Below are 17,238 nucleotides of genomic sequence, written 5' to 3' on the forward strand. Positions count from 1 at the left end.
GATAAGGAGAGATAGACCAGGTTCAGAGCAAGCACAACTCGACACACCCATCCCACCTGCATGTCCGGAGTCGCACTCCTCCAGGTCCTCGTCATCGCTGGAGCACTCCGCCGACGAAACAATGTCGTCCGACGTCTGCGGAGAGAGAGAGACACATTCACAGACACGGGGAAATGTGGTTAGGCCCAGGGGCAATATAGTGATCTTCATCTATACCGCCCACAGCCATTCCATTCAAGGATATCTCTGCACACACAGGCCTCTCCACCTGTCCTTCAGCTTCCATATATCACTTGGAGTCAATCATATTTCACAGTGTTTATCATTCTTCACTTTATGTGCTTTCCACCTCCGCAGATAATTGTTTTCCTTCACCCTCCGCACTCTGCCTCCGATTATTTATCGCCCTTCTCCTCCTCTGTCGTCCACAATCAATGGCCCCACCAAGCCCTCACAGATCAACACTGTCCCGGCGTCTGATTTGTGCTAAAGGGTGCGGAGGGAGGGAGGGAGGGAGGGATGGGATGGGGCGGCAGACTTGGTAGCTACACCCGGACCAGCGATGGATTATCTGCACCTTCCAGTTCCCACAACTCTGATTTATCCCCTCTCCCCACCCCATCCTTTTTTTTCGGGTCGACCCATGGAGGACAGAGTTGGGAGGCGGGGGGGAGTGGGGGTTGTATTTCAGCTGTGGTGCGCTGGGCAGCCGGCATTTATTAGAATGAATCAGCGGGGCGATAAAATAAGCCCTGTCACCGAGCAGGGTTATGAAATCAGAGTGCTGATTGAGTTTTCCAGTCCTGGCCGAGGGTGTGGGGCTCTAAATATCATCGAGTTTGACAGACTAATGAAACGCGCCCCCACGCTTGTGCTGCTGCTTCCAACAGGGCCCGGGGAAAGCTGTCCACCTCTACCGCATGCATACACATGCATGCTGATGCTCAACATGCAGGCCTACCAAACATCACAGAGAAAAAGAAGGTTTTTCAAAACCTGTTCCTAATGTGTAGTGTGATTATGTGTGATGGGCTATGCCATTTTCTGTCAGTACATTTGATAATGTGTTAATGCGTGTTTGTGCTGGTGTGCATAACATCAACACCACATTATGTACTGTACTCCAGCGTGAGGAGGCAAAAAAAAAGACGAAGCAAGAAGCAAGAGGGGAGGCTCTAAACCAAATTGCTGTAAAATATGGCCTCTTGGTAAACATGACAATTTATTGAAGCCACATTACGGGCGTAAAAGTCTTGGTTATTGCTGAAAGAGGGTTATTGCTTGTTATTATGATAGCGGTAGATGTGGGAGGCAGGGACGCAGAAAGAGAGAGAGAGAGATGAAAAACCAGAGCCACTTCAAAGTCTGTTCCAGCAATTTCACCCCGAGACCATCACACCATAACCCAGCATCAACTGAAAACACTGCCTTTTTCTTGTCCATTCAAGCCGCATTTCTCTGCAGCTGATGCCGACAGCATCTCAGCACAGAGCAAATATTATCACTGCCTTGGATGCAGCAGCTTAGCAGAGTCTTACATACCAAAATGCAAACATTCTGCTGAATAGATGATCTTTTATTATCATTTTAGCAAGCCAGCTAAATTTCCATGGCAATATGACATGTCCAGAGCACTTCCAACATGGGTCAAACCTGTACTGAATCACATCACATTCAGCGTGTTTACATGCACTTAAGTAACCGGGCTACAGGTGGCTTTCTCCAGTAAGCTGATTTCCTGAACATCATGTAAACAAGGAATGTGGTTTCTGTGATCGGGGAAGGGGATTAGAAAAACCTGGTTTCCCCCAGCTTGACTTCTCCAGGGGAACGCCATGTATATAAATAATAGTGTTTGTAAGAGACAAAGACAAATACTTTAGACAGGCAGAGTGTCACTGTAACAGCAGCTTGGATGCTTCCTTGTATTTAAAATAACTCCATCCAAAGTCTGACTAAAATTGAAAGTAACACAAAGTAAAGTCCAAATAAGTCTGTTTCTGCAACCGAATATTTGAGTATTAGCCGAATCCAGTTATTTTCCTCGGTCTTTTTACACCTGGAAGTTGGAACTTTTCTGGCTTCTTGCGCCACGGAGCAACTTTCACAGGAATGAACGGGGCCCTGCCTCCGACACTGTATCCCCTTCTCTTTATACGTTCATGGCAAAGAGAGACATTAAAAAGACATCTTATTCCATCTTCTTAAAAGCACTGTGATAAATTTCTAATTTCATGAATTTTTTATGCATAAAGAAAATAAAATCAGTTAAATAAACCATGAACTACTGTAATGAGACATATGTAAGTTGTAGAGGAGATTCTTCTCATGTCAGATCAGTCTGTAAAACTGCGCTTTGATTCACTTTATACATATTCCCCCCGCCGTGCGGGGCAAAAGAGGAAAGAAACCCAGCAGAAAACCGCTGTAATCAGCAGACCAGTCTCCTACTTAACTGTGCATGGACACTGTCAGACTGTAGACTAAGAATTGGCAGCAGAATGTTACATTCTATCTAGAACATTTATTAGGGCTGAAGAACCCCTACAGCACTATCAAATGAGCTCAAGTACCCAATTATTGACACCCGTCATGTTTCAGATGTGTTCCTTTGAAGTGATTCTAGTCATTTTACATTCATTATATAAAAGTGGATATTGTCCCCGCTTAGAGTAACATCTTTCGCCCCCTTATTTCCTGTCGTCTCTCCATTGTCTGTAATAAAGGCTTAAAAGGCCCCCAAATATTGTTTAGAGATAAAATTGATCACTTGATCACAGTTTGTCATATTTGAACGGAGCAATTATAGAACATTTATGAATGCCAAAGCTGACTTTAACAGACAGATGAAACCAGCAAATTTTCACATTCCATGTCTGAAAAGAGCTTTACACGGCGGCCGACGTCTCTGTGTTAAAGAAGGTGTGTGTGGCAGGCAAATCAAGACAATAACAGCTTTTAGCCCCAAGGTAAGCCTCATCAAAATGTTTATAATCTCTGCCCTCTCTTGACTTATTGGCATACAGAGGCCAAAGCCCTGCACAGCACTGCAGAACTCCTGCCACGAAAAAAAAAAAATCATTAAGTACTTCATCTTTGAGCCCGTCCACATGAAAGAGGAGGACTGGCTGCCTCAGCTCACGCATAGTAAAGGGTGCATTTAAATGGTAGAAGGACATACTCACAGTCAATTTATTCATTTTCCGTTTGATTGAAAATCATCTGCAACTCAGAGTCAAAGATGATTCTAAGCGACTTTGATTCCACTAAGAGAAATTGAAGAGGGCTTTTCAAGTGCGATGTTTGACATTTGTAGATCCACTAGATGTGCGCCTGATTTTCTCATTCTCATAAACATATGATGTATCTCTGCCAGTCACAATGGTTCAGACTGAAGTGCTCCTCATGAAGGGCTTTAGTGTGCCATTTTTCCGCATTCGGGCCTAATGCAGAACCGATGAAGTGACACGCAGTCTTCTTCTCTCAGCCGACTGGAGATGTTGATAATAACATATAGCGTGAGGCTAGATGCTGTAAATGCAAAAGGGAGCTCGCGGAGCGGAAAAGGCATAGGCTGCATGTGTGTGCAGTGACGGGAGCCTACAGCGGGGTATAGCAAAATGATGCGGTCGGCCAGCGGGACTACAAAAACTGATTTCACAGCTGGGGAAATCCAATTCTCTGTCTAAATCTCCATAACATAGAGTGGGATATATTTTGGCAGCAAAGTGATTTCTTTTTTGGTGTAATTATTCTCAACAAACGTTCTCATCGTCATTTTTAAGAGAGTCTGGGTGGTGGGATTTGTTGTGTGTGTGGGGGAAGCTTTAATATACGTACACATGCCTTCTATTTCCTGTGTGTGAAGAAAGTGTATTATGCGCGATGATTTCAGAACAGAAAAACTCACAGGGCATGTGCATCATGCCTGATTATCCTGATTACCCTGCCTTCAAGAGATGCTCAAATTCTGAACTCCACAAACAAACACCACAGCCAAATCAATAGCCAGACTTCATTAAAACAGCATTTACCTCTGACCACTTCAGCACATCAACTGAAAGGATCACACTGCCGATCGATAAAGATAGACAGCCTCTTTAGAAGACGAGTCTCAAAATACACAGCTTTCACTTTCCCATCTGATGGCACTGACACAAACAAAATGGAGGAGGTGCAAAGACGCCGGGCCGTCTCTGTCTCGAAAAAAGCTTCTTGGTGTTTAATCAGGAACTCCGCACTGACTACTGTGAATCAGCCGGCAGCAATGCAGAGACCATTAACAGGCGAAGCTGCAATTACCTCAGCAGCTGAATGGAGTGCATGCTACATCACCAGTCAGGCCTGACCTCAGAGTGAGCAAAGAGGCTGCAAGATTGATTAACAATAAATTTGAAGCTTGGGAAACACTTCTTTTATTAAAAAACGTTTTCACCACAGAAAAAAAACAAAAAAAAACGACCAACGCTGAGCCTGTTCAGTAAACATGATATACTTTATATTACAGTCATTTCACCACAATTTGCAAAGTGATGGAGTAGCGTAGCATGAAAGCTTAGCCAATAAATGTGACATGTGAATTCAAGTGTGTGGATGCTCGGTTTCATTTTTAAAGGATAGGCTCACATGTTTTCAAAACATCACGCACATGCCCATATGTATATAGAGTACGTTTTTGGTTTTCACTGCACGTGTTCTTTGTGTCCATACTGGCCCTGAAGAGATATAGTTCAGCTGAAGCTCATATGAGGCTTCAGTTACAGCCTGTCTACGCAGTCGTTTTTCTCACGTCTGATGGAACAGGCACGCTTTTATTTTGATCGATCCAGCTGTCGACACAGGCCTCGCATTTTACTCACGCTAACCTATATGTGCATGGATGCGACCTGAAGCGTATTTCTATGCTCCAAGTCTATTTTCTTCTTCTGTTCACGCACATAACTACAGACACTGACGGATGACTGAAGCTGCTGCGGCAATTGCTATGCGTGCTGTGTCGGCATGTGTGTTAGACTATTTCCTCTTTGCGTCACTATCCCTTTGCCGTAGCTCAACAAGGAAACATTGTGCGTAGAAACTAGACACTCACATCATTTGACTCGGGCTGCACATATTAGCTTAAGCTGAACTTTAGAATCCATTTTTACACAGAGGGGCTGTGGGTTTGGTCCCCCATCACTTCACATTGAAATCACATTAGGAAGAGATGTCTGCAGGGCCAGTATGGACAGGAGGAACGATTGAAGCGACCAATGGCTCTTTCTTTTCAGTGCACATATGGGCACGTGAGTATTGTATAAGATAGACTTGAAAGGACGTAAACATATCCTTTAATTAAAAAACATATTGATAACATTTTGGCCGGGTGAGCAGGAGATGTCTCTTTTTAAGTTACCAGTGACAAAAAACAAGTCCACCTACTTCAAAGCATAAAACTGGGGGGAGAAAACAAGACATGATGCATTTTGTTCATTATTTCATGTTATTATTTTTTTAATTTTTGTGCTTAACTACTGAGGCATTCTATCTAATGTGCCTTCAGGAGCAAGAGTGCATTCACACCCTCTCTTCACACCTGTGCCGAAGAAAAAAGTGTGACTGAACTCCAGATCTGCGTGCTGAACCATCACTGCTTGCCATTTACAGCATATGTCTCTGAGGAGCTGCACAACAAGCCCCTGCAGACTTTACTCTTATATTTAAACAAGATATGATGCACTATCAACTTGTGTGCAACATCAGAGCAAATTAATGCTAAATAGGCTTTTAATTAAAAATGCTATACTTCAACTTCAATTACAGCTTATTTTTCTCCAATTCTAATTGAATTTGATCAACTAATGACCAACTAGTTCTTAAAATATACCATCATTTAAATGTGTGCTGACAGCCATCGTCTGAGGGTCACACTAATCAAACAGAGAGTGTTTCAACTTGGAATAAAACTCTTCAAATACATGGATGGTAACAGGAGCAGCTGCTGCATCTGTGGCTGTGGCTGCAGTTGAATATTCTGCTGAACGTGACGGTGATTTGATCGGGCACATCAAAGCAGCGGCTTGTGCTTGGCAGGGGGAAAAAGAAAGACGTAACGCACTCGACCACTGTCTATAGTCCTCCCCTGGGTCAGTAAAGGCTGTGTAAAGGCTAAAATGCAGACACGGCCCCCGGGTTACAAACATGACATGAAATATGAGTGTGTGCTGTGTCTTGGAGAAACTAAGCGCACATGCTTAAGTACAGTACACTGAGTCATATCATCAGGGAGGGGGGCGGGAGGCTGCTCCTGAACACACCACGGTCTTACAATAACAAATGACCTTCACGTGTTTTTGTGCCTGGAGGGTGAAGGAAACACTGAGAAACGAAGCCTTTTGAGAATAAGGGAAGAGACACCACACCATAGATCCACATTACAACCCCACTATCAAACCCAATTTGGTTTATTTACAATGCCAGGGTGCCCAATGGCTAAAGCAGACTTCTTTTTTTGTTGTACTGATGGGAATAAACCCCAAACAAATCAATTTTCCTCGAGCGCCTCATCCTGGCAGTCAGTTGCCATGGATATCCAATGTGGTTGCATGTTTCGGAGATCAAAGTGACGTCGCTGAGGCAAGGGCGAATCAAAGACACACAATTCAAAGCAACTTCTTCTTCCCTGAGGTGCTCCTTGGTCACCTTGGACATGTATATTTTTCACACACGTTGGACGGGGATACACGCGGCAGACTATTTTTCAGGTTGAGAAATGGCCCAGAAAGTGACAGAAATCAGAGGTTGGACTGGCTCCCCCGCTCCCATCTCCTCTTCCTCGCTATCTCTCTAATTCCCATTCCTCCACTCCACCGGCCCCCTCGTACCAAAATAAGATAGTCATCTCCGCGGCGGAAGCTTCGTCTTTCTATTGACGGCTGTCTGATGTGCGCGTTATCATGTCCGATCTGGGCTTTGACAGGCCGACAAGGGAGAGGCTTGTATTACAAGGGGAATCAATGGCACTAGGCCATATCCCTATCAATAGGCTGCCACAACTCTTTTTGCTCATGCTCCCCGCTCCGTGACAGATAAGATGCTTTATCAGAAGAAAAACTGGGTGGGGAGAGGAATGAAGAGGAGGGGGATGGAAAGGGCAGCGCAGAAGCATGTTAAAAATAACACACAGTGGTGGTTCTAATAAAACATTTGATCGTGATGTTTAATCTTCATTAGTAAGAGTATTGTTGAAAGATGAAAGCAAACACAAGCAGTGCAAAAAGGCCGGCAGTGCTGTCGTTAACACCTCTCCTTCAATTTAGTGGATAAATTACAACGGAATGAGCTCCAGAGTCTTGTAGGGCCAAAGCCACATGCTAAATGATTTCCTAGATCAAATATTGATATTTCAAATGAGCACCCTCTGTGAGCCTTTCTTAGTGGCCTCCTGAAGTCAGCACATTTTTTTTTTTTACAGGTTTATGGAGAAATGGAAAGAGGACAGGAGAGGTGGGAGTGTGGGGTACAGCAGAGAGAGGAGGGAAAACAGCTGGAGGGGGGGGGGGGGGGGGGGGGGAGAAAAGAAAAAGAAAATGCATTAAATTTGTTCACCGTCACCGTGCTGTGTTGGTTTCAGCAGAATGGGCTATGTGCCGAGTATTTCTCTTTTTCTCAAGGACCTGCCTTTGTACACAGAGCGGTGAGGGTTGCTGGCTCACAGCAAACTCTAATTGCCCTGAGGCCATAGGCAGCCACTTTCAAACAGGGTCATTCATCTTCCCATGGAAAAGGAAATGGTCTTTGGCCCTGATCCTTAATCACCCCCCTGCCGCAGTGTACAAGGTCATCAGGGAAGCCCTGTGACAAACACACTCACACACACATGTATGCGCACACACACACACACACACACACACACAATAGCTGAAAGACTGGGAGGGTGGTCATATGATGAAAGACGGGTAGAGAGGAACATCTGAGGTAAGCAGACAAGAGATGGAAGGAAATTTTCTCCTCTCTATGCAGGCCCATGACGTCCTCAAGTGAAATTGGAGCAGCGATTACAGCTCTGAGTTACGGTTTGTGTTACCGCTTGTGGTTCTCCCCTTCAAAGAGGAAGCAAGGAATTCATGTGGATGTGGTGGTGAGCTGCGCTGAAAGCCGTGACCAAAGAAGAGGCAGAGAGAAGATGAGAGTAAGGGGGGAATAGGAAGGGGGTGGGGGTGGGTTCAGGACAGGACAGGAATGGAAAGGGCTCTATTTTACAAACACTGGCAGAGACCAGCCCTCTAAACAAAATGAAGGTAGCAGTATTCCTGCTTGGAGATCAGCAGAGGTGAATGAGTACATCAGATTTATTCCCACATATTCTGGTTTCATAAAGCAGGACCACAAGTATGTTACTTAATTAGGATCATATTTCATACTTTAACGTTATATCCATGTTGCATCTTGAACATGCAGTTTCATTTTTAAGTGTAGGGCTTCAACTAGCAATTGTTTCAACTCAATAATTGTTTGGCCATTCAAATGCTAGGAAATGGTAAAAAATGAAAAACAATTCATCTGCTTGTTTTGTTCGACCAATGATCAAAACCCAAACATATTCCGTTTACTGTCATCGATGACTGAAACATTTGAGAGACTAGAACCAGTGAATTTTTGGCATTTTTTGTTTATTAAACCAAAATTGTTGCCAATTCATTTTCTGAATTTGAAGTCCACGTTACTCGTCTTTGACTGGCCTTGAATCCGAGAAGATTGCACGAGAACAACAAGCTGATTTAAAACAGAGGAACAAACCGCAACACGTCTGCACTGATACATCGCTGAGCTCTCTGTTGGACTTTAAAGTACAGCCAGATTTCAGTTTTAATATTTGCTGCTCTGTGGCCATGAGCACCACAGATCCCTTCTAACATCTCTGTCTTCATTGCGAATTGATGTGATCCGTGCTTGATGTGCTCTTGAGATCCTAGTTGTAAAGACATGAATACACATATTTCAGCAAGGCCTGAATTAATCTGATCACATCAGTTCTGAGTTGGATTTACAGTTTGTTAGGCTCACTTAATCCAAGCTTTACACAGTGAATTGCGCTTTTCTTTGCTTCAGACGCACAAACACCAATGACTTCAATAACTTGTTGTTCTACTGGTATTCTGTTATTATCATGCATTATCCACATTTTGAATGGCTGTTGATTGCGTTTTTACTGTTGTTTGGGACACACTTTTGTGACAAAGGGCTTTATAAATAAACCTGAGTTGACCTCACTAATTGCAACAATGCAATCAATAAGTAAGACGATATGTTCAATCGGGGAAGCTATTGGCTTTCTATTGAGAATGTGTGATGTCTGAAGCAAGTAGCTGAAATTGGACCTTGCACTCTCTCCTTGTGGACTACATTTTCATCTCCCTTTTCAATCCATTTCAATATTGCTGTATTTCTCACAGTCAATCAATGTAGGCGTTATGTAATGGCTGAAACTGGCAGCTTTACGTCTCCCAAATTAGCCGAGGGGTCCCATTTGGGTTCAGTTCCTAATGAGCACAAACCAAATTAAGCATTCGATTTAGTCTCTTTTTAGAAGATGAAAGTTGAGACGTAATCACCAACCAATAGAGAAATTATTTAAAACGTACTGTACATCAGAGCCCTCCCACAGTACCTCAACATGCTTACGCACACATGCAAGGATGACTAGCCCTGCACGCACACAGACTCATGGATCCTTACAATTATCCTCCACTCGATGCTGCTAAGAGCAACAGGTTCCATTGTAGTTTGCACCAACTCTCTGTGGAGAAACATTACTGGGCCTCGCTAACAGCTCAGCTGAGCAATGAAACAGAACACATTATTGCTGTGGAACATCAAAGGCCGTGTCTCTGCGATACATACTTAATTAAATCCTACTGACTCTAGCTGACACATGGTGCATTCTGCGCACTGTGGAATACGTCATCAGGTCTGAGAGCGATACACCTGGAGTTAGGATTTATTATCACAAACAGCACACGGCTCAGGGAGCTTCATTTGAGGAGGTGGTACGTTAATACTTCAAAATTGTGGTACATTTTCTGTCTTATAGATATAACATATCGATATATATATATATATATAAATATATATATATAGATATCTCTGTGACATGTTTAGCTAGCTTGGCACAAAGAGGCAGGGTAAAGCAGCTAGCTTTTGCTGAAGTAAAAAAGTCAAACAAAAACAAATCTTTCAGCTTCTTTGAAAATGTGTAATTTACATGTTGTATCTTGTTAGCGAGCAAGCTAATGACCACCACGTCCAAGAGTCAGCTGGGTTTTACAAAAGAGTCACAAAAGAGTATGAAGCTAGACACTTAATGAGGACTGGACTGCTAGGTTGCTGTAAGCAGCAAATGTGCCCAGCTGTTGTTGGTCTAGTTAAACCGTTAAACGTTTCACTTCATGTTTCTACACATGTTGAATACACACATACAACATACTGTGTATGACAGCTTTGGAGCTAGGCTAGCTGCTTCCCGCTGTTCCAGTCTTCGTGCTAGGCTAAGCGAGAGGTACTCAATGCTACCTCTGCATTGAACTGAGATCTGAAATTAATATTACAACAACTAGCATAATCTTGTGTGCCAAAAGAAAATGATGCAGAAGCAAACAACTGATTTATTTTTAACAGGGAAAGCAGTAACTTCCTAAGTTGGATGTTAAGTAACTTAAAATGTTGTCAGTGTGCTGAATAGAAGTTTAACTTTTATAATAGTTTTGTTCCCAGAACCGTTGTGCTGGAAAAAAAAGCTAATTAAAACACCACCAGGAGTGTGGGATCTCACAGCAACCTCGCAATTCTTTAAAATGGCTTGGCACAGGATTTAATAGCGACTGTTCCACTTTGATAATCCATGCAAGTCTACTGGCATGTGCTAGGGGATAGATGACATCTGTACCGAAAGAAGAAGAAAAATCTGGATTTAGGATGTAACGCCTTGAATAACATTTGGGATGAAAGATAGACAGATATGTATAATTAGAAAGCATTTAAATTCTCTTCACTGACTTCTTAAAGTTAATTGCATTTCATCATTTGTGTAGCTGGAACTGGCCTTCACAAGTGCTATCAGTGTTGTTACGCTGCTCATGTCACTTTGTTGTTTCAGTCGCAGGCTTGAGTTATTAGTTGGACAGCTGTACCATGTTATAACCAGTCAGGAATCTCTGGAGGCAACACAGCATGAGGTAAGCCTGTATACCACCCAAAGCATGTGCTGATGTCCTGCTGGTCAGCTCAGAAACAAACTGCTACACACTGTGTGTGTGTGTGTGTGTGTGTGTGTGTGTGTGTGTGTCTGTTGGTGTGTGTAACGGTGTGTGTTTGTTTGCTTGCTCCTTGGTGTGTGAGTGCCCCGCCGTGACAGTGGAGGCTGACAAGACAGCAGGTTTAGACACACACACACACAAGCATTCCCGGAGGATCTATATAAGCTGTGTTGTGAGGCATGGGGGACATCCATTACAAAAACCCCTGTGGTTCAAAACCCCTAGAGCTAGCTGCTGGTTCTCACACACTGAGAGACAAACTGCCCTGAACACACACACACACACACACACACAAAGAAACAAACACATGACCTACAGACATGAAAATTGCAAACATCGACAAACACGTTCACACAGAGAAGTCTAATGGAAATAGCTCATCGTACATATTCTCTTGCACACCAAGTGACATGAAAAATTCATAAAGAAAGTCAACCGAATGTTGCACATACACTCCAGACAAGACAGACGATCCACGACAGTGCTGGAATGAGTTTGTCATGTTGATGGGGGGGTGGGGGGGTGGGTGCCTATCCGGCATCACACATTGAACATCCTCTGATATTGTGCTTCTGTGTTCTGACAATGAGAGTGGACGTGGCTGCAACAGGGCTGACAGATTTCTGAGTGTGTGTGTGTACAAATAAATGCAACGAACAGTAGCTTAATTTGCTTGTGCATGTATGGAGACGTGTGAGACAAAGATTAAGGGATCCTTGTACAAACTGTGTGCACGCATGTGTTTGTGTCTTTCCCTTTAATGAGTCACACACACCAGCAGGGCCTCCGTCAGTCTGTTGTCTTCTAATTGGACCTACTGAGCAAATAGTGGACCTCCAGCATTTGTCTCTCAGAATTCACTGGGAGGCAGGCACCCAGAAAGAGAGAGGCAGAGAGATGGATACTGTAAGACCGTAAAAGAAAGAAGGGAACCTGCAAACTAGTTTGACCTTTACACAATTACTGGCAGGTCTGGGCGATGGTTGTGAGGGAAGGTGATCACAGAGACTAACTAACTGAAAAGAAAAGACAACTGACAGCAGGTGGAGAAGTGAAGCAGATCCGCCTACACACAATCACTCACACACACACACACACACACACCTGTGAGCACACGCGAGCAGATGAACACACTCATCAAACATCATCTAGCAGACAACCACGTGGAGACGCGCAGTGTGCTGCACAGCGCCTTCCTCACTACCTCTTGACGAGAGAATAAATCAGTGATTATCATATATCCCCAGGTGTTAAGCAACATCCCTGATGTATGTTATGATAGACGGAGTAAAAGAAGTGAGTCGAGGAAAAAAAAAAAAGGATGCTTAGTGTGCAAAACCTTAACTTGCAACAGTGCGATTTGATTCTGGTTCATGACCTTTGCTGCGTGCTGCCCGGTCTCTCTAAACCTTCCTGTAAGTCTCCACCTCATACTGTCTATCAAAACACCTTGAAAACAACCACACTCTGCCAAAGAAGAATTTGTGATGCTTTAACTTAATATTATTGTCATCATGGAATGTGTATCCAAGTGCATCGATACAGCATTATTTCCCGCTTCTCAGAAGAAGAAAGAAAAGCCCAATTAAACTGCACACAATTTACCTCTCATTTTCCCCATCTCCTGAGCACCAGGCCAGTTGAAGATGATGGACGCGAGCAATTTCTCGGCAACCATGCAAATCACTTTCAGTGTCTCCCTCAGCTGTTTTCCCCCACGGTACTCTAGATTGCAGCCTCCTTTCCTAATTGTTCCCAAACATCTCAGGCCAGCAGCGCGAGTTAATTGAGAACGAGAGACGCTGATCTCCCATGATAGAGAGCCTTGCATAAATGAGTATTCCCGAAATGACTATCCACATCAAGCCAACGAGCGTAAAATCCGGGTTCAACCGGAATTCTGCGGAGCTGAAAGGCTTAGGCAGCCACTTATCAAGCTGTACCTGTTTCAGTTAATTGTGATTTTTCCCAGTCCCTAAAGGAAGTTCAGTGTTGTTGTAATTGCTCACCGGGAGCTTCCAAACATTGTAAGTTACCAGTATGAGGAAATGTAAGACAGAAAGTTCTATCACTTACTACCTGGGTCGATAATAATCAGGACTGAAGAGCAAAATGAGGTTCATGAATTAATTTTGAGTGAGGAACTCAACATCAGCACTACTCAAAGGTATCTAGCAGCATAGTTAGAGGGGCAGGCCTATAGGGCTGTCTTAAAGCCGTATGTACATTTCATGGGTTATTTTAGCTGTATCTTGTATACACAGGTCTATTCCAAACCCAGAACTGAGTCTTAACTCTGGTTAGGTGTTGGTCAGATTAAACAAACAAGATATGACGTGTTAATTAGTGCACTTCAGAGGCACTGGTATGGTATGCTAAGCTAAGCTAACTGTCTGCTGGCTCCAGCTCCATATTTACTGTACACACGAGAATCTTGTTATCTAACTCTCAACAAGAAAGAAAATAATGTCTCATGGCTGACTTTGAATTGTTTAAATCAGTGGTTTCCAGTGGAAGAGGCTGCGAGATGACTAACAGGAGCAAAGCAAAAAAGATCAGGAACATAGGTTTCAATTACGAGTTAGTCAAGTTAACAGCACCCATCACTTTGGCTCACTTTGCTTTTTGGCAACAGGGTACAGAGTACTAAGCTCCATATGGTTAGTCATTTTGTAAGCCTCTAGGTCTCGGACACAATTGTAAATGATCACAGATATCCAATAGTTTTAGCTACGTAAGAATACTGAACTGAATTCAGTTTTCCGCTTTTTAAAAGAGTATTCCACCAAATTAGCATTGCACTCCTTTAACTCGGCAGCCTACAGCTCTTACAGAGATTCGGGTGTGTTATGCTAGTAGAAGCTAATGTAACTTCGAGCTGCTAGCCTCAAGCAGAGATGAGGAGCGGGCCTCAGAGGTCCGGTAAGCTCACTTCTTTATGACTCAATGCCCCAAGATTTTTTTCATTTTCAAACTTGCAGACCAACATCAAGTGACATCTCGTGAGGCAATTTATCAGATTACCCCCCAAGACTTCTAAACAGACTTTGATGTATAAAACTGGTGGAGTTCCCCTTTAATGTGAGATTGTCGCCAGTAAGGAGGACTGCTGCAAGCTACTAGTAGAATTTTAATTATGTGTTGCGTAACTTCAAATATAATTGTCGAGCCATTTAAATTTCAACACAAACCACTTGAACACTGGAGCTCAGACAGCCAACAGTGCTAATGTCACACTGTTTATTCTTTTGGAGACAACAAGTTGCTTGATAAAAACAGGCAGGGGTCTGTATGAGACTAAAATGCTGCTTAAAGTAAACAGGTTAATAACAACAGGACAATATTTACGCTTATTTACTTGTCTTGCCAAGTCAATAAAGAACTAATTAATATTTATGATGATGGAATGGAGAAAAGTGAAGGTGTTTTTGGAGAGTGCGAGATTAGCTCATGGTGAACTTCTTCTGCATGATAAAGAGTAGATACTGAATTTGCATATTTTACGTACAACAGTGCAAAAAGTAACACTATCTCCCCATTATGTTAGCATTTCTGTGTACATGCATTACCATGGCTCTATACAGTGTGTGGGGAAGAGCATGCAGCTAAAGCTAACATGGTTAGCATTAGTCACCCCCCTCTGTGGCACACGATCAAAGAGATGTTCCGACTGCTAAATGGATGAAACACAGAGTGACGACTTGAATCTTCAGAAGATATTCAGGCTTTGAGAGCAAGATTGTGGATGGGTGGTGGGTGTGATCTTCAGAATGAGCCAGTTCACTGACATATCTAATGCCAGGTCTCAGACCATTTATAATATTCATGAAGAAACGGATATGACGAGGCAAAAACTCAACGCTGTTACAGTGAATTTCTATCTTATACTCTCAGACAGCATTGGGATTCATTTTGTAGAAAAATAAAATTCTGTAGTCTGTATTGCTCAGGAACCTTTGCAAACTGAAAGCCTCTCAATACAAAACGCTTTCTAATCCCATGTTGTCCCTGTACCTGAAAACATGAAATTACTATTTTCTATTTCTACCTGTTTAAAATTTACAAAAATAAAATGAGAACAGCTTTGAATATACATGGTGTAATACAAAGTGACAAAATGCAAATAGGCTGCTGATACATTGAAGTAAGTTAAAAGGCATTAAATGTTTGGTGGAATGTGTTTTTTTTTTCTCCCATCAATTATTTCCTGGGATATTTTTTTAAAATAAAAAATGAAAACAATGACCCCTAAATACTTTGTCTTTGGTCCCCAAGTGGATCACGTGACCTACAGAGTGGCCAAGTAACACAGTGACAGAGAGAGAGAGAGAGAGAGAGAGAGAGAGAGAGAGAGTGTACAAGAAAATGAAACGTGTCCATCGTGTCGGTGCGTCCCCGCAGAGCTATCATTAATTAAGCGTGAGATTGGTTCTCTCCACTTCCCACCCGTCTCATTCTGTTGATCCTGAGATGTCGAGGGATTTGTCACTTCTCACCTCCGAAAAAGAAACAGCTAGTGCTGGTGAAGTGGACCAAAAATAGATGTGCGAGAAGATACCTAAAACACACTTTTTAGCCTACATGTGCACACACACACGCTTGAGTCCAGCACCAGTGTCAGATGCCTATAGCTCACTTTCAGCACTGCAGTACATCACTAATGATAGCTCAACTCCCTCAACTCCCCTATACTACCCTGAGGGGCGGAGAAATCTGCCAAACTAGTACAGGTCCTCTCCTTACCTCTCACACCATGGTATTTGACAGCCAACTAGGGAACTGTAAAATTAAAGGCCTTGGCAAATGAAATTTGGTGACACAGCGGTGTGAATCAAAGCGGACTCTGCCATGGGAGGTTGTGGAAGAAGAATGAACAAGGCGTGCTCTCAGTAGGAATACAAAAGTGAAGTGAAAAGTTAGCAGGGGCAGAAAAACTATATTTTTACTGTTAAGTTGCCAAAGTGCATTATCTAGCATCTAACAGCTGCATCCTGGGTATTGACAAAAAAGGTATAGCTTCATCATTTCACCTTGAAAGGGAGAGCACTTTGTATAAAACCTCTTTCATAGCACGTGGAACTGTATTGACTTCCTTTGATATTAATAGCCTATGACACAAAATGCCATTTTCCCAGCGATGCCACGTTTTTTCTTGTCAGATGTGACCTTGTTGATGGTGGGGGAGACGGTGGTGTAATGTATCTCAGCTCAGTCATCATCATCATCACTGCAGATTACTGATGCTACACATAGACACAATGGATATGGGCCGCTTTGCTTTTTGCCCAGACCTTCAAACCCACACATACGGAGGCTTGACACTGGGTCTTTCTTTGCCATTTCTGTCCAAAACACAGGGTATTTAGTGGCTCTCTAATGGCTCTCTGACCTCCCCCACACTGGCGCTGATAGAGACATACAAGTGTCAGCACATGACATGAAGGGCCATCATCAGTGAACGCCAGGCAATCTGTTGCTGAGGTGAAAAGGCTGCTAACAGTGGTCCCTGTCTGTCGCCTACCAGCCAACCTCTTTCCCAACCCTCTCTCACCCCCGAGGGAGAGTTATTGCTTTAATATGAACAACGAATGGTTGAATTTGTCCTCTGGGTGTCAAAGGACTGCTCGGCGTGATTACTTTCTTCGCACGGCGGTGACATTCATTGGCTTGGACTCGGGACGTATTGGAGAAGGGCCTCTGTTAGGCTGGACCGGGTGAGTGACAGATAGACACGGACGGAGACACAAAGAGAGAGACGTAGAGAAAGAGAGAAATGTAGAGAAAGGGAGTGGTGGCAAGGCCGGCTTTGCACACCTCAATGAACAACAGCACTTCAATCCTCGACAGAATGAGAAATACACTATCCTGACCTTGACTGATCAAGCAGAGAAAAAAGCAGCGCTGCTACAATCCACCCACGCAGAGCCACAAAAAAGTCACAAAA

The 17,238-nt window shown here is 43.3% G+C and overlaps 1 protein-coding gene across 2 annotated transcripts in view; it reads right to left on the minus strand.

The window, feature by feature from the left end:
• LOC139302277 (neurexin-3b) overlaps positions 1 to 17,238 on the minus strand; it is a 256,861-nt gene that overhangs the window by 11,175 nt on the left and 228,448 nt on the right. Inside the window, exons 15-16 of one of the 2 annotated variants that reach the window (XM_070925932.1) lie at positions 6,787 to 6,789; positions 39 to 135 (exon numbers count right to left, since the gene is read on the minus strand). In XM_070925932.1, the coding sequence (XP_070782033.1) occupies positions 39 to 135; positions 6,787 to 6,789 (100 nt within the window). The remainder of the gene's footprint in view (positions 1 to 38; positions 136 to 6,786; positions 6,790 to 17,238) is intronic. The other variant, XM_070925931.1, reaches the window with a different exon arrangement.

This window comes from Enoplosus armatus, chromosome 19 (genome assembly GCF_043641665.1).
Source record: "Enoplosus armatus isolate fEnoArm2 chromosome 19, fEnoArm2.hap1, whole genome shotgun sequence".
Taxonomy (NCBI): Eukaryota; Metazoa; Chordata; class Actinopteri; order Centrarchiformes; family Enoplosidae; genus Enoplosus; species Enoplosus armatus.